The 18,049-nt window shown below is 39.5% G+C and overlaps 1 protein-coding gene across 1 annotated transcript; it reads left to right on the top strand.

Annotated features, from left to right (window-relative positions):
• The first annotated feature begins 13,981 nt into the window (after positions 1 to 13,981).
• Positions 13,982 to 17,390, top strand: LOC147638642 (spermidine synthase 1-like). The gene is made up of 10 exons (XM_086798575.1): positions 13,982 to 14,677; positions 14,884 to 14,950; positions 15,091 to 15,185; positions 15,285 to 15,387; positions 15,480 to 15,568; positions 15,739 to 15,895; positions 16,021 to 16,096; positions 16,222 to 16,280; positions 16,397 to 16,536; positions 16,753 to 17,390. Exons 1-10 carry the CDS (start codon positions 14,124 to 14,126, stop codon positions 16,832 to 16,834), a joined length of 1,422 nt encoding a protein of 473 aa, XP_086654701.1. The 5' UTR covers positions 13,982 to 14,123; the 3' UTR covers positions 16,835 to 17,390.
• The last annotated feature ends 659 nt before the right edge of the window (positions 17,391 to 18,049 follow it).

Here is an 18,049-nt window from a genome sequence, read left to right as displayed (position 1 = left end):
TACTTTTGGATTAAAATAAATTCTTTATATATCTTTCCATGCATAAATCCAATTTAGTAGGAATTACTCTTTTAGAATAAAAGAATTTCTCTTATGCATCTAATTTATGCATAAAATCCCTTTATGATGATGAAAATCACGCTTTTAATATAAAAAAGTCTTTTATGCATACGTTTATGCATACAAATCATTTATGATGATGAAAATCAATCTTTTAATATAAAAGAATTTCTTTTATGTGATTTTTATCATAAATGATTTTTATGCATAAACTAGATGCATAAAAGAAATTCTTTATATTAAAAGAGTGATTTTCATCATAAATGATTTGTATGCATAAACATAAGCATAAAAGATATTTTTTATATTAAAAGTGTGATTTTTATCATAAATGATTTTTATGCATAAACTAGATGCATAAAAGAAATTCTTTTATATTAAAAGAGTGATTTTCATCAAAATGATTTGTATGCATAAAAGATATTTTTTATATTAAAAGTGTGATTTTTATCATAAATGATTTTTATGCATAATAATCAAAGACTATCTCAAATTTGGCACCATATAAATAATGCCTCCACTTATTTAAGGCATGAATTATAGCATATAACTCCCTTTCATAAGCTGAATATTTTTTTTGAGCTCTGTCCAGCTTTTTACTTTAAAATGCAATAGGTTTCCCCCTTGTAAGAGGAATGCACCTATTGCATCATTACTAGCATCCATCTCTACCACCACAAAGGGTTGATTCAAATTGACAACTTGGAGAATGGGAGCTGTAGCTATAGCTACCTTTAGTTTTTCAAATGCACTTCTTTGCTGATAAGTTTTTCAAATCGACAACTTGGAGAATGGGAGCTGTAGCTATAGCTACCTTTAGTTTTTCAAATGCACTTCTTTACTGATAAGTTTTTCAAATCGACAACTTGGAGAATGGGAGCTGTAGCTATAGCTACCTTTAGTTTTTCAAATGCACTTCTTTGCTGATAAGATTCCCAAACGAAGGTCTTCCCCTTCCCTTTAAGTTGATTCGTCATGGGAACAACTATCTTAGCATAATCGCGAATATACTTTCTATAAAATCTAGACAAATGAAGAAAAAATTATAATTCGTCTAAGTTTGTGGGATGTGGCCATTTCAATATGGCTTCAACTTTCATTGGATCCATATACGAATGCCATCTTCCGAGATTATTTGGCCTAAGTATTGAATTTCTTTTACAAAGAATTCACATTTACTCTCTTTGGCATAAAGTGAATGCTTCCTGAGAGTAACTTAAATACTTGCTGTAAGTGTTCGAGATGCTCTTTCTTGGTACAACTGTAGATCAAGATATCATCTAGGAAACCACAAAAAAGTTTCCTAAATAGGGTTTCAAGCGAAATCCATGAGTGTCATGAATGTGGCCTGAGCATTAGTCAAACCAGAGGGCATGACTAAAAACTCATAGTGACCAAACTTAGTTCACATCCGCTTCCCGAATTCTCACTTGATGATATCCAGATCGTAAATCCATTTTTGTAAAGTACTTTTTTCCTTGGAGTTGATCAAACAACTCATATATTTGTAGGAAAGGATACTTATTCTTAATCATTATTTGATTCAAACCACGGTAGTCTACACATAACTGCATAGACCTTTGCTTCACAAATAGAATTGTTGAAACCCAAGGTGAAGTGCTTGGTCTAATGAATCCACTTTTAAGGTAGTCTTTTAGTTGTGGTTCTACTTCTTGTGCTTCCTTAAAACTAAGCCGATAAGAAGCCTTACTTACTGGCTTTGAGCCAAGCATCACTTAGATTGGATGCTCAACATCGCGAATAGGAGGTAATCCTTTCGTTAATTCATTTGAACACATCTTTAAATGAAAGAAACCACATACTTATTATCACTTGGACTTTGCAAAAACTTTAATTTCTTGACTAAATTATAGTTCAAGACATTGTGCATGGCACTAGCATCAATCATAACTCATACTTTGTGGCCTTTAATGTGACCATGCATTCGAACCAACTCATGTGGTCCAAATATTGGCACCCACATCGATGACATGACACAACACGCATGAGTAGAATCAACATGATAAACTTGAACCTTGTTAAACTTATGAGAAGTCTTTAGAGCAAGCACTTAAATAGTGTGCACTTGCTTTTTTTACTTTCATCACGCTGATTTTTCTCATTTTCTTTTAGCTTGGGACATTGTAGTTTACTATGACCCTTTTCCATGTAGTGAAAACATAGATTTCTTTTTTAGCTCTTTCAAAACCTTCATGCTTTAGAAACTTTTGTGGTCCTTTAGACTTCTTAGATAGGTCATTCTTTTGGATAGGTCCCTTTCTTTTATTTTGACCTTGATGCTTGGAACCCTCGGACACACTAGATGTCCATTGTGCATTCTGCGTACGCTTTTTCTTTCCGATAGTGTCGTCAAAAATTTGAGAAAATTTAATTGCTTCTTCTAAAGTTTTCAGCTCATTTTCTTTAACTTGATTCTTATAGTCCGAATCTAATCTGTAAATAAATCCATGAATTTTCTGAAAGTCATCCATACTTTTCAACTTGAGAATAATTTCTCGATAATTGGAGATATACTGAGTCAATGTAAGATTTCTCATCTCAGAATTGTCCCATGCTTCCAAATTACGATCCATATCTCATTATTTGGAAGAAATTATTTCATGAATGTACTTTCAAATTTAGCCCATGTAGTAGGTCCATTTTTGAACTCCAAGCCCTTCCACCACTTGTATGCTTTACCTCCTAGAGTTAATCTCACTTCAAGTGCGCGTATCTCCTCTAGAGTATGACGCAATGCAAGTCCTGCCACTTTTGTAAAGAAAGTGTTGACCACATCCTTATTGCGTTCCTTATCCTCCCCATTAAAGGTCGGAGGTTTCAAATCTTTTGGAATAGCAGTAGCATCTCTAGAGTGAGATGTACTGACATTCATATTGCCCCCTTGGGTTGAAGCCACTGGCACGTTATCTTTTAACTCCTGAAGGAAGAGGAGTATCTTATCGCACTTGGCCTTGATGTCCAAAGTATGAGACTCTAGAGCCTTAAACTAGTTAGTGCTGACCAAATTATCATCAAGTAGATCGTCGTCGGTCATCGCCACATCAGGATTAGCCATTGCCTTCTCTGTGTCCAACAAACGACTAGGATCTCCACTTACGGATTCATTAGGGTTATTAGACTCCATGTGAACCCTCTAAATGCGATGCAAAAGAATAACACAGGCACCAGTCTCAAGTCCAATCTCTAGGAAACCTCAAGTCCAAGCAAGGAGGCATTGAGGTTGATTGGGATGATTTTTCTCAGCATAGGTGTGCTTTTCAAAGGAGAGGTTCTTCTAGCAGCACATGCATCAAATTAGAGGACCCAGACCCTTTGAAATTTGTTAAGGTCAAACAGGAAATGCCATGCAAGGCTGAGAGCGAGTTAGGTGGTGGATTAGGAATAGACCTATTGACTCATGGTGGGCACTTGCGTGCATTGTTCATATGCAAGTCTCATATAGAACTCATGAACTAGTCATTACAAGCCAAATTTTAGGAAGCCTCCATCTTGGGAGAGTGAAGCAGAGAAGAAGTGCGACTCCATCACAGCCACTTTTGATTGGATTTTAAGAAAAATCCAAAATTCGCAGAGCGAGGTGCTCAAAACCAAGTTGCAACCAAGTTGCAAAAAGAGGCGCTAAAAGTGAGGTGCTAAAAGTGAGCTACAGTCTGACAAGCGCACTCATATTGGTATTGAAGAGTGGATGAAGGGCAGTAATCAATTTGTGGCAGAACATAATGTGCCTAATTTATGCTCTTTATGCTCAGGGGTTTAGTGCAATTCATCCTGCTCCAATTGTGCATCCTTCAGCCCCCCTGCCAGCCTACTTGTTAACATTTCATGGTAATATGCATTAGGTTTAAGGTTTTAAATTGTTTGTGCTTATGTACCAAGAAGCTTATATTGATCTGCTTGTACACTTGTCTATGCAGGTGTGTGTTTTGTGGCCTCGGCTTCAACTTGGAGGCATTGGACGTTGTGTTTACCCCTTGTATGCACACATACCATATGTTGTGCGCATGACATCACTTCTCCAACTCCACATAGTACGTGGCTCAATCATGCAACGAAAGCATATCCAGATGACTCGATGGTTGCAATGGGTTTTAGACCCCCTAGAGGTATGTGTTTTCTTAAAACTCACAGGTTCAATTTAATATACTACTATCTCAGTATAATTTAGTACTGTGTCGTACTATTTAGGACCTCTTTTGGTATAGTACCACTTAATATTTAGTACTTTGTTGTTTCTATTAGTACTACTAACTATTAGTACTACGAACTGCTTTCTAGAACTATTTAGTACTCCTTAGGTACCATTTTAGATATATTTTAGTACTCTGTTAAAACTCAGAGGTCCAATTTAATATACTAATATTTTATTATAGTTTTAGAACTCTTTAGTACTATTTAAAATACTAATTTACTAATATGGTAACTCTCTTAGTAGAGTTTCATATACTTTTAGTACTCTGCATTTAGCACTATACATGTCAATACTTTAGTACTATACTACCACTGTCTTAGGACTCTTTAGTACTAGTATGCTAGTAGTATTTGCTTTTGAATTAGCACAGCAATAGAGATTAGTACTATATAAATTTTTAGTCTGTAGTACTATACTGCCACTGTGTTAGCAATATTTAGTACTATTTTGTGTAGTATCTAGTAAAGGGTTGTACACAATGTTAATTGGTAGTTGTTAGTACTAATTAGTACTCACAAAGTAAGCACTATGTTAGTACTATTCAGTACTATCATAGTGCTTACTTAGTACTATCTTATATTAGTACTATATGTGGTTGTTATTAGTGCTTACTATATTCAGTACTATCATAGTGCTTACTTAGTACTATCTTATATTAGAACTATATGTGGTTGTTATTAGTACTATGTTAGCACTATGTTTTTTAGCTTGTCCTGAAGAGCTAGTTTAGTACTAACACATTGTTATGTTTGTACTGCTTGTAGGTGCAACATCCACTTCTAAATGTGCTGAATATAAAACACTCGAAAGCATTCGCACAAAGGAGCATAAGGGAGATGCCAATATAGGTGTGCATAGGTCTGCACAAGGCTCATCTGGCAAGCTGCTTTTAATGTTGCAAGTTGCACAAAGTCCATTTGGCATATTAAAGCCATCATGAGGGAGAAGCCAATTCATATGGTGCCACTTGTCTTTGATGCCAGCCAGCTAGATGGTGGGGAGGAGGAGAAAGGAGGTCAACGTAGCCTACACTTGGAATCCACGGAGGATGTAGGAGACTCATACAATGAAGATGAATGCAAAAGGAAAGCCCTCCACCAAAAAGAGATTCTAAGCTCTGAGTAGAATACTCAAGGCTGCGGACAACTTGTTGTGTCTCAACATATGAAGGTGATGCCAAGGATGAAGAGTTGCTCGAGGTGCTGTTGCCTTGCTTGCAGAGGCTATATAGATTTAAGGGCACTATCCCGGAGTTCTCATATAAATTTCCTTACGAAGGACATATGTTCGAGCTGTGGGCAAGGCAGCAGAATACAAACCCCCTCCATGAGCTGCTAAAGGTAATTGAGGTTGAATATACCAAGGTGGAAAATATCGAGTCTGCCACCCATGAAGTTCATTGGAGCTGATCCATTACCAACAAGCTAGCCTACCGCTCAAGATAGAATTCAGATGTTGCCATCCGATCTGGCTACAACCATTATTGAAAAGTACCCCTTTCATGCATATGCAAATTGGTTGACTGAGTAGGGTTATGTGATTGGGTCAATTTCAATGCGATAGTCTGTATATAACGATACATGTTTTTGCTCTTAAAACCACCTTTTGTATGAGCTCCCTAGTAATTAAAGTTCTCTTTAACTTGTATATTAGCCTTTGGTTTTCATCTGACAGTCTTGGGTCTTTTTTGTAACTTTTTGGACATCTTTGTAAATCATCTTTTATAATTCAAGTTATATTTTACAAAAAAAAACCTTGTTGATTAAAGTTCTTGTTGATTAAAGACTAACACAGTACTAACATAAGACTAACACTGTAATGGCACAATACTAACATGAGACTAAAATAGTACTAACACAATAGTACTAGCATATATCTAACATAGTACTAACATAGATCTAACACAGTACTAACATAGTACTAAGTCAATAATGTCGAGAGATAGCACAATTAATTAACTAGGACAACAATTAATTGCTGTAAGTATTGTTGTTGATTAAAGACTAACACAGTGTAGTTTACTATGACCCTTTTCCATGTAGTGAAAACATAGATTTCTTTTTTAGCTCTTTCAAAATCTTCATGCTTTAGAAACTTTTGTGGTCCTTTAGACTTCTTAGATTGGTCATTCTTTTGGTTAGGTCCCTTTATTTTATTTTGACCTTGATGCTTGGAACCCTCGGACACACTAGATGTCCATTGTGCATTCTGTGCACGCTTTTTCTTTCCAACAGTGTCGTCGAAAATTTGAGAAAATTTAATTGCTTCTTCTAAAGTTTTCGGCTCATTTTCTTTAACTTGATTCTTATAGTTCAAATCTAATCTGTGAATATATCCATGAATTTTCTGAAAGACATACTTTCAACTTGAGAATATTTTCTCGATAATTGGAGATATATTGAGTCAATGTAAGATTTCTCATCTCAGAATTGTCCCATGCTTCCCAATTACGATCCATCTCATTATTTGGAAGAAATTATTTCATGAATGCACTTTCAAATTTAGTCCATGTAGTAGGCCCATTTTTGGACTCCAAGATTTTCCACCACTTGTATGCTTTACCTCCTAGAGTTAAGTCACTTTAAGCGTGCGTATCTTCTCTAGAGTATGACGCAATCGATGCAAGTCCTACCACTTTTGTAAGAAAATGTTGACCGCATCCTTATTGCGTTTGTTATCCTCCCCATTAAAGGTCGGAGGTTTCAAATCTTTTAGAATAGTAATAGCATCTCTAGAGTGCGATGTATCGACATTCATATTGCCCCCTTGGGTTGAAGCCGTGGACGGGCATCCCTCCCACCACTGAAGCACTTACGATGGTAGAAGCTTGCATGTTATCTTTTAACTCCTGAAGAAAGAGGAGTATCTTATCGCACTTGGCCTTAATGTCTAAAGTACGAGACTCTAGAGCCTTAAACTAGTTCGTGCTGACCAAATTATCATCAAGTAGATCGTCGTCGTCGGTCATCGCCACATCAGGAACAACCATTGCCTTCTCTGTGTCCAACAAACGACTGGGATCTCTACTTACGGATTCATTAGGGTTATTAGACTCCATGTGAACCCTCTAAATGCGATGCAAAAGAATAACACAGTACCAGCCTCAAGTCCAAGCTCTAGGAAACCAATCAAGTTGTTATAGGCTGAAAGTGGAATCACCGGCGGTATGCTGGAAACACCTTCTGAGGTTTGTAAAAATAGCTTCGGCTTCACTTAGCAATTCCAACCGTGGAAGAAAAATCTTGGATACACCGTGGGAACAACCTCTTAGATAACAAAGGTACAAACCTTTGGCTATTTGCTTTTTTTTTCTTTAAAAAGAAAGAATTTAAAATTTTGAGAATATCTGAACTCATTGCAGCGGCCTCTATCTCGACGGCAACGATGGCTTCTTGCAAAGCCTTCAACCCAAAGATGAGAAAGACGTCGTGTTGCTGTCAAAAGATGCCAAGAAGGGGCCATGAAGGCGTTGAGGGGCCCGTGAATTTTCCCTCACTTAGCCGGTGGGCAATTGTGCAGTTAGCCTCAATAGCCACAGATGCTGGCTGGCTGTATGTTTTTTGTAGGGTGGCTATCTTACTCGCCCGGTGAGGCAACACGGCTGGCGTGATTACTTGTTAAACGCCTGGGTGCGGGCGTAGTCACTTAGTCAAGCGCAAGTGTGTTAGGCTTCTAACCCACATATGCGGTGCTCAAATATACGAAGGATGCTGAGGCGCTAGAACGCTGCCCAGCTGCTCTGATGCAGTGTAAAGGCAACCTTCCACAGCCACAAGGGGTTCTAAGAGCTCTCTTAGTGCCCTTTACATGTGGCCGACCACTCTCAATAGTGTCCGGCCACTCTTGGGTTTGCACCTGGTCTTCTTGGCTCCCCTAAACGTCGCTCGTGCCTTGCCCGGACGGTCGAGCTCTCTAGGCTCCTACTAATTCCATTGTCATTGATAGGTAGCAAGAGTTTTGATTGGCTCACAAGAATGAAATACGTTGATTTTGAATTCATGAAAAATTTGTTCTTAAACCATAGGTTACATTAAGTTCAAATAATGAATTAGTTTAAGAAACTAGACGTTCAAATAATGAATTAATCAAAATATTTCAAGCACAATGTTATTTTAAAAAATAATGCTTGATCAAATGCATGATTCGAAAGTTTTAAGGATCTTTGGGCTTCTTTTGGACTCTTACTATATTTTATTATTACAATTATTAGAAATTAATGAGATTTAATTTTTGTGAGGCAATATGTTTCTAAGTTATATAGTTAATTTAGGAACATCAATATCTATAAAATCTCCTTGCGCATATATTAGAGTGTAAATCTACAGACACCATTATTTATGAAATCTCCTTGTGCCTTTTATGTGGAGTACTCCAACTCATTTTTATAGGGCATGTGGTTAATGAAAGATTTAATTTAGTAGAATTTCTAGTTGTTCCCTCAAGCCCTAGAAAGAGATAAGTAATGTTGCTATCATTGGGAGTACGAAATCATTATATAACATCACTGTCATGTCTTTTGAGATCCATTATATAATCCTTCACATGAATTATGTGTCCTTTAGTGCGTGTTCAACATGACTAGTCATTATAGTGTTTATGATTTCAGATTCTAATATATTAGGAGATTCCCTCTTTGTACCTCTCTTACAAATAAAGTATGTTAAATTTTCCTCCTACCCATATGTGTGCAAGAGTTTGGCTATGGAACCACTTGACCAAATCCTAAAAGAGAGGGAAAACATTGTTCCTTTGTCACTATCAATCCCTTTGCTAGTTGTGCCATAGCTTGAGCATTCTCCTTTCCACAAAACAAAAGACTATATCAATAATTTTATTTACTTTCTTTTGTAAATCATTAATCATTAGCACTAACATACTAAATCATCCTGTCTTTTAAAATTAACCTAATCACTAAATAGACTATACTTGTAATTGAATAGTTTTCTATATAAAGTTCATATAAGAAAGTTGGTAATAAGAAATTTAATATGTTATATTGGCATGTGATAGCTGATTTCTTAATATATTATATTAAAATTTGTTAATATGTGGTGTTCTTTAGCATCATTCATGAGTTCCTATCTTAACACATGTTTATCTTAAGTGTAATTGGTTGTAATTGGTTCCTATCTTAACACATGTTTATCTTAAGTGTAATTGGTTGTAATAGCTATACGTACGATCATTGAAAACTAGAAAAGTCCTAGACACTAGACACTATGGGTTTTATAATCCCATGAGGATTACCCCATTTGTGTGAATCCTCATCCTAAATTTTCAATCCATTATTCCCAAATTTTCATACATTACGTCAAGGACAGAAACATATTACTCTTACTAGATCCAAAATGTTTTATACATGTTAGACACAAGTTCTATAAGATGAACACTTGTTTCATCTTTTCTGAAATAATATGTTACTATGCACTATGAAATTTTACACTTCATTTAGATTCAAAAGTGGAAATAAAATAGTGTTAAAAAATAGATATGACTAAAAAAATTAGCGCCTTGAATAGTTTAAAACAAGAAATCATCAAAAAATAGGGGGAAAAAAACTCGACATCGCCTCTATACTTTTTGCTCTCTTGATGATACAGTAACAAGCACATTTGCCAGTTATATTGAGTATAGAAAGGTATCTTAGTTTATCTTCACAAATGTGCCAAGTAGGTATTGTTAGAGAGATATCTTAAGCATATGTCAAGCGCATCCTTATATAATACGTTGACTTGTATGTTGGTTCCTTGATCAACAAATGCTTAACTCAAAAAAATGATGCAATGTAGAATAATGAAAATACTTGATACACACTTTTTTTAAAAGTCTAATTCTAGTATATTGTATTATGTCATCCATCTGCATAGAGAGAAAGGGTCGACCTTGTGATAACATGGTGGGAAACCAACCATCTTACTAACATGATGGACATAGAGAGCAAGGGGAAACCAACCATCTTACTAACTTGTTCGTATCTTCTTCCTAAGTGTGGAACCACACTCTTGCATAATATATGGTGAGAAAAGGGATTGCTTATATTATAGAGTCTAGACATTTTGAATATGCCATTGGAGTCCTTCCTAAAGCCAACTGAATTTGACAAGCTCAAAAAAGACATCAGCTATGGGAGCATAAACTATAGAGGTGTTTCTTACTTGATAAGTGCATATGCTAAAGTTGCAATCGTAGCATATAATGGTCGATTCTCTCCTCACATCGAGTAGGATGTCGCAAGCTGAGGAGACCATGGGCATTGGGAAGAAGCCAGTTTGATAACAAAGGGTAGGAGGTCATGGACTGGTGGACATTGGACATCATAGCCACTAGCTACCTCCAAGGCGGTCTTTTAAGAAAACGGAAAGATTTTATGAAAGCGTGCTGGAGAACTGCCCAAGTTGATGAGTGTCGTGGTGGGCTTGATGGGTTCTGGTGGGTTATGATAATCGCCGATGTATCTGGTCCTATGGATTTCTGCCAGAGCTTTGATAGGTGGAGAGCTCTCATGCATACATGCGCGATGCTCGCCGAGTTGGCAAGCATATGCGGGCCAGGCATCACGTGACAGTGGGGGCCAACGTGGCGCTGACTCGGCGAGAACGGGACACGCAATTTGCAGAGGCCTCGTTGACATGACGAATTTTTTCCCGCACGCTTGAACCCACACACCCATGAATCGTGCCGCCAAAAGAACTCGTTGCCCGCCCCAACAAAGTCGGGCGGCTCTCTTCTAACGGAATTCTATTGGAATATACACTACACTATCTGCATTCTGGACTTGAATTGCGGATCCCACCCGTCCAATGCCCATCCTTATCGTTTTGAAGAAATGGCACCCCCTAACACATGTTGAAATGGAATTCGTTGCCAATACATTCAGCTCGTCCATGTGGCACTTAGCAGTTGACTAGGAATTTCCAAGGTTCTAACTAGGAGTAGGACTCCATGAAGTAGACACCTGGCGATTCTTTGTCAACTAGCGACGTCCACCTGGCAGCTCATCGCCAGTCTTTGAATTTGCCACCACGCTTATTAGAAAATGCATTTTTTGAACTCGTGCTTGCGCGCGCGCGCATATATATATATTTATATACAGTCCACCAGCCACCTCAAAGTGGCGGTCTTCATTTGCCACATCACTTCGCTTGACAAGAGCGGCTTGTTTCCAAGGCCGATTTCAAAAATTCTATTGCAGAATGACTTTTAGACGTGTTTAAATGAAGATCAAATTAATCCTAATTAATCCTTGTAGGCGTTAAAGTTCTTCAAGTTGAAGTCTAGAGCATGGCAGTAGGCACATTTGCAAGTTGGAAGTTTTTTTTATATCAATAGTTATATATATATATTAACTGAAATCCTTTACATGTGGGAAAGCTTTTGATTCAAACATTTAGATGCTTTTATTCCTTGATTGTGTGAATATTATCTACAAAAGTTTATGTAAACTTAAAGGTTAAAGGGGTGTTGCAACTTGCTCGCACTTCTTCAAAAGTGCAGTAAACTAACAACGCAAAGGGATATTGGTAACAGCGGAGGGGAGATGCGGGAAAAGCAAAACTATCTGATTCGATGCAAACAGCAGCATCTTATGCCACGCTAAAAAAGCTTATTTAGAGCATGTGAGGACTCGGGAGTGAGCGGAGTGTGTGTGTGTGTGTGTGTGGACCACTTGTGTGGGTGTCTCAGTGTGTGTGTGGGGGCAGGGGGGGGCTGAAAGTGTGCACTGAGGGGGATTGTGATGCTATGGAAAAGTTTATTGAAGTTGGGGAGATTTTGGCTGCGTGAAATGACCATGCGTTTGAGCTCTGTGGAATCTTGGTACGTACGCTGCGGCTGGGAGCTTGGTTGTTGCCGGATCATATACTGATATTCAAAAACAGGCCCCTCTTTTGTCGATGATATTTTATAAATTTGCATAGATCATAGGATTTTGAAAGGCCCCCCGGAGGGAAATATTTTCTAAGGGACGTGGCACGTGTGGGGTCCAGTGTGGAGCAGCAGTGAATGCACGCTTGAGATTCGCTTTTACGTGTGTGAGGGTAAAAGCCGACAGGTTTGCCGCGTGAGGACCCCGACGGAGGCACGATCTAGTGGCAGGCACGCGCACGGACGACTGAGATTATTACCCCCGGCGAGCTCAAAGCTCATGATCCATATTGCAGACAACACTTGCACGCACAAACACATGACAAATCATTCGACCGTAGGCCGCAATGATCCACTCCTTGGTTTTGCCCAAATTGTATTACCCTGCTTAATCCACCTAATAACCATGCAAAAGCTACTCCATGCACAACCCTAGGGCCACATATCGAGACCAAAAGCAACTATGCAAATGCTAGTCTAAAAGCAAGCATGCAAAAGTATGCAACCATTTGTAGCTATAGGTGTTCGAAATGCAAAAAAGTAACCATCCGAAAATCGTACACAAGTTGAGCATCTACCTCTTATGTGCATTCGAAGTTGAGACGTTTAAAAACCCTAACCATGCAAAAACTATATGACTAGCTGACATAGCAAAGCATGTGACACCATGGGGAAGCATGTGTCATTCTCCAAATACATTGGCTAGGCTTATGATATCCTCTCATCTCAATAACTACCTTAACGATCCATTCCAACGTTTCAACTAACGTATAAATCATACTCATCTTTCTATTATATGTCCCTTAGATTGAACTAAAACTTAGGGATGGAGAATGTTGAGGCTGTCAATTAAGGTTCGCTTCGTATATTTAAAGGCGTTAAATGTATAGTTTGCATGGCTTGAAATGCGAAAAACAACCTTAAAAAAAAAGAATTTCATATTCTATTATCGATAGCTTGGGAAGTTAGCATTGGTTATAAATTCTTCTAAATTGACATCACAATTCGTCCAATGTTTGGAGGCGATAAGAAACAAGTACGTTGCTTTGGATATATTATATGAGCTTTGTAATGGGCCCATTGATAACTATAGAGTTGCCAGGATAACACTTGGAGGATGCGGACTGCGGAGTACCCGGGAGGATGGGAGGTGTTTGAATTTTGTGTAGAGTGGCATTTGAGCACGAATTAGATTTGGCAGGATTGAGCTTGTGATGTCTGATATGCATTCATGGTGGGGGCATGATGCAATGCATGATGATGGACTTTGCACGCCGGGCCTGTTGAGCAGGTGGCAACTTCCAAGTGGGGGGGAGTGCGATGGGGTCAAGGAGACGTAGAAGGGGTTGATAATTGTTAATGAGAGGGCTTAATGGAGATTAAGGGGGGGGACAACAAAGGTTAGGGGTTGTGGTTGAGGAATGGCTTAAAGGAGGAGTGTTTGTAGTGTCGCAAAGGGGAGAAGAGTGATGCGGTCCACCGAGCCTGTGTGTTGTGTGTATGTACGTGTGGCCGGGTACCCACGATCATGCTTTGCTTCAAGAAAGGCCGACCCATGTGCTGAAGAGGGCGGACGTGGGGAGGCCGTCGCCGGCGACCACCCCAAACTTCACGTTCGGCGTCGTTAAAGGCTCGCACGCGCGGGTGGGGGGCCATGATGTGCCACAGGTCGCGTGGACACCTTACTCATGATGTGGCACATCATTACACAACCGTACTCCTGCTTGGCACCACGTGGACTCCTTCAACAGAGCAACATGTTTGCCACGTAGGTGCACGTCCCTCTCGCTTTTAAATGGCTGCTAAGCTCAGCAATATAAATTTGGCTGTTGCCGTCCTCTTCTTCCCCATTCACATTCTTGTCTTTGCTACTATTCGATCAACCAAACGCTAGCTAGTTCTACTAAGGCAAACTCAAACTTGTGAAGCTCTTTGCCTTACACCATACCACCCTTTGCTTCTGGTGCTTCTTGACTCTCTTACACCCACCATGGCTGAAACTGCTTGCCTCACACCTTACCCTTCCAAATCCATGCCTCCCTCCAATAGAAGCCTCCCCCCTTTCTCCAACGGATCACCATTGCATGGCTATGTCAACGGCAATTTAAGCTCTTACACCTCCAATGGAGGTGGAGGACCAACAGCTACCTCTAAGAACTTAGCCAATTTGCCCTCTAGCAACGCCGTTGCTACCTCTAATTACTCGAATGGATCACCAGCCCAGGCTATAGCCGCCCCCAATGGAATAACTAGTTCTAATACCATCCAAGGGGTACCCCCTGCAGTTTATTCAAATGGTAGCTCGTTGACTAATGGCAATGGGGTTAATGCGAATTCCAATGGCTGTGCTATTAAGGGGGCTGCAACCATGAACGGATCCAATGGAGTTAATTGTAGCAAGGGCAGCAATAACTCTAACGGCCAGGCAATTCAAATCAATGGGACCTTTTCAGCTCAAGCTGAAGTGCCTGCTCCCAGGCGCCCATCTCTGTGGTATGAAGAGGAGATTGATGAGAACTTACGATGGTGCTTCGGCCTCACCAGGTTAGGCGTGATAAACCCATGGGTAGGAAATATTCGTGTTTTTTATACCCGCCTACGTTTAGCGACCAATTGGATTAGTATATCAAACGCGTCTTTTGGTTAGGCTTAGGCTCATTAGTAGGGGATATTCTTTCTTTCAATAGATACCATATATTTGGCCAATTGGATTGGTATATAACGTAAGCCATTGTTCCGCATTGATGCAGCATTTTACACACAGGGGTAAGCAAGTTCCAGGAAATTGCTCTTTTGGACACACAGCCCTTTGGCAAGGTATCATCCGTCATAATTTACGGCCGGCTGTAGTTGCATACGACGCGAACTAAAAATTTCATCTCTTTTAAATTAACGTAAGCTTGAGCATTCGGAAAGCTAATCTCTCTCTCTCTCACACACACACACACATTATGCAGGTCCTCACCCTGGACAGGAAAATGCAGAGTGCTGAGGTGGACGAATGGGTCTACCATGAATGCCTTGTCCACCCTGCGCTCTTGCTTCACCAGAGGTGCCTATTAATGCGTCCCTTCTTTCTTTGCTCTTTTGTTGTTCCCCCCCGTTAAACCGGTTTTAAGAGCGGGATTTGCTGTTTAATTAATGGCTGCAGCCCAAAGAGTGTATTCATCATGGGGGGAGGAGAGGGCTCCACTGCTCGTGAAGCTCTGCGGCATAAGAGTGTACGAAAGGTGGTCATGTGCGATATTGATGAGGTTAGAGAATCCATCATGCATTAGCACTGACTGAACTGCGGGTTTAGAGCCCACCATGATTAGCGACTGATTTATGTTCGCAAACTTGGCAGGAGGTGGTAAATTTCTGCAGCGCATACCTTACAATGAATAGAGAGGCTTTTCAGAGCAACAGATTAGAGCTTGTCATCAACGATGCGAGGTATACTGATCTCTTAATCTTTCTCCTCTTCTGAAATTAACTCTTGTTTGGTCCTAATCCAGAGGATTAAGCTAGAGGTATACGGGATTATGATCTTTTAACCCTCAAACCTAGCTAGCAATCTTGCCTTGCCAATCAAAGTGATTCAGTTCTTTTTCTTTGGCACTCAGAGCTGAGCTAGAGTGTCGTGAAGAGCGGTTTGACATCATAGTCGGGGACCTGGCAGACCCCCTTGAATGGGGTCCTTGCTACCAGCTATACTCAAAAGGTTTTTATCAAACCGTTGTGAAGCCTAAATTGAATCCCGGTGGCATCTTTGTAACCCAGGTAAAAGCATAGTTTGGCCCATTTACTTAATTCCTCCTCCTTGATAATCATTCGTTTTATTTGATTAATCGCAGTTAGACTTAGGAGTCGTGCGCCATCTAAAATTGAGCAATCTTTTTGCGCAGGCTGGTCCGGCTGGCATATTATCCCACAAAGAGGTTTTCACGTCCATCTTCAACACTTTGAGACATGTTTTTGCACGTAAGTTCTCCTAATTATATACAAAATCAGTTGCGCGTAATTTTTCCAAAAGTATATTCTGGGGTTATGCTGCATCAGCCTAATTATAGCTGCTAACTTTGGTCATTCTTATGTGTGTGATGTAGACGTTGTTGCTTACAGTGCCCACGTGCCTTCCTATGCAGACACTTGGGGCTGGGTTATGGTGAGTATTAGTGTCTTAAACTTAGATTAATTAAAGCTGGTAATTTGGCAACCATGTGAATGAAGCTGCGTGCAAATAATGTTAATGCTTCTGATTGATTTGGTTATGTTGTATAGGCCTCTGATCAGCCGTTTAGCCAACTATCAAGTGATGAGCTTGACTGCAAAATCAAACAACGCATTAAGGGCGAATTACGCTACTTAGATGGGGCAACTTTGCATGCATCAACAGTGCTTAACAAGACAGTGCGCCAAAGGTATGCGTGATGACCCTCGTGCTAGATACCTTTGAAGCTAGCTACTAATGTAGCAAGTACAGGGTAATTTGGTTAATCATTTAAATTAAGTAGTGAATAGCTTCCTCTTACTGATTAACACTTAAAATTCTAGCTTAAAGATCGTCCTCTTTTTAAGCTAGCTATGGTACTTTATAGTACTTACATTAGAAAATCCCATTTTGGAATTTCTTGCAGCTTGGCAAATGAGAAGCATGTGTACACGGAGGACTCCGCTAGATTTGTGTATGGGCATGGAAGAAGCACAGGTGCTCATTGAAGCTTCAAATCTTCTTTGTGGTTGCCACACGCATGCGGGCCTCCAATCGGACCAGCTGTAAATGCATTACGAGGTTTAAAACTCATTACCCCCTTTCCACTTGCGGTGAAGGCCCATTTTTTGCTTGAATTCTGATGTCCCCTCTGCACTTCCACATCTACCAACAAACTATTGTTTGGGCCATGGTCAATTGGAGAGCCTCCGATTCAAATTCTTGCAAAGGAAGTGATTTTCACCCTTGGTACTGTTTTTTGTGAACGTGAGGCAAAGTATATTGAATCTCTGAGCCCATACAAATCCAAGTCCTACAAGCTTAATATATATTGTAGGCATACATGATATGGTGATGGATTCCTTATAGTGTCTCTCCAAACTGTTTTGGGCCGTTTAGAGCCATCATGCATTCATGATATCGTGATGGATTCCTTATAGTGTCTCTCCAAACTGTTTTTGGGCTGTTTAGAGCCATTCATGTAAGAACACAAGAACCATAGATGTAAAACACAAGTTTCTAATCTCTGTTAAAGTTTATAGAACACAAATTTCTGCCGCCCAATCTAGCGTGTTTGATCAATGCCAAATATAATTAAGTAATCGAGCCCTGATTGCTCACAATAATTCATGATGCTGTTACATACTGATGCACTTTTCAATTTGTTAGAAACAAATACAAAGTTTCGAACCACTATAGCAAAAGTCGAATGGCAACCAAAATTGTAATTATACCAGATTTCCAAAGTCGCAACCAAAATTGCAATTATATCAGATTTCCACTTCCACTTCGCGAAAATATGTTCGCTAGCGCTTCTTTCCCAATTGGTTAATCAAAGGAGGCCAAGTGTCACCTTCGTCTACTTTCCAAACCATACACTTCGCGTTGGCCTCTCTTTTGAGTACGTGGGACCCTTGTGCAAGAATCCCCTCCAGCATGACCCTCTTTCTCAGCACATGCATGAGGAAGTTCCTCTCTTCCCCAAGAATGATTTTTGATGGGTTAGGTCACCCTTCAAAATAATGGGTTCATAAATCTAATGCCCTTTTTTCATATATATATATATTTTTTGATGTTCACCCGAAATAAGTGGCTAGCAAGCATTTATTAATGCTCAGTGTGACATAGTTCAGGTGGTTTCATCAAGCTAATAACATATTTCCTAGTCCAAATCAACTTGGCCAAATAAGCACTTCTTTGGATTTTAACATTATACCTGTGCG

Source organism: Cibotium barometz, chromosome 5, assembly GCF_041138505.1.
Source record: "Cibotium barometz isolate CiBa-2024 chromosome 5, ASM4113850v1, whole genome shotgun sequence".
Classification (NCBI taxonomy): Eukaryota; Viridiplantae; Streptophyta; class Polypodiopsida; order Cyatheales; family Cibotiaceae; genus Cibotium; species Cibotium barometz.
The sequence above is the reverse complement of the archived record's forward strand: the minus strand, read 5'-3'. Positions and strand labels throughout refer to the sequence as shown.

Bases quoted from the DNA above. Each gene is read 5' to 3' on its own strand.
- LOC147638642 (XM_086798575.1), top strand. From the start codon at position 14,124: ATGGCTGAAACTGCTTGCCTCACACCTTACCCTTCCAAATCCATGCCT. The intron at 16,281-16,396 runs GTGAGTATTAGT...TATGTTGTATAG, and splicing joins ACACTTGGGGCTGGGTTATG to GCCTCTGATCAGCCGTTTAG. The intron at 16,537-16,752 runs GTATGCGTGATG...AATTTCTTGCAG, and splicing joins AACAAGACAGTGCGCCAAAG to CTTGGCAAATGAGAAGCATG.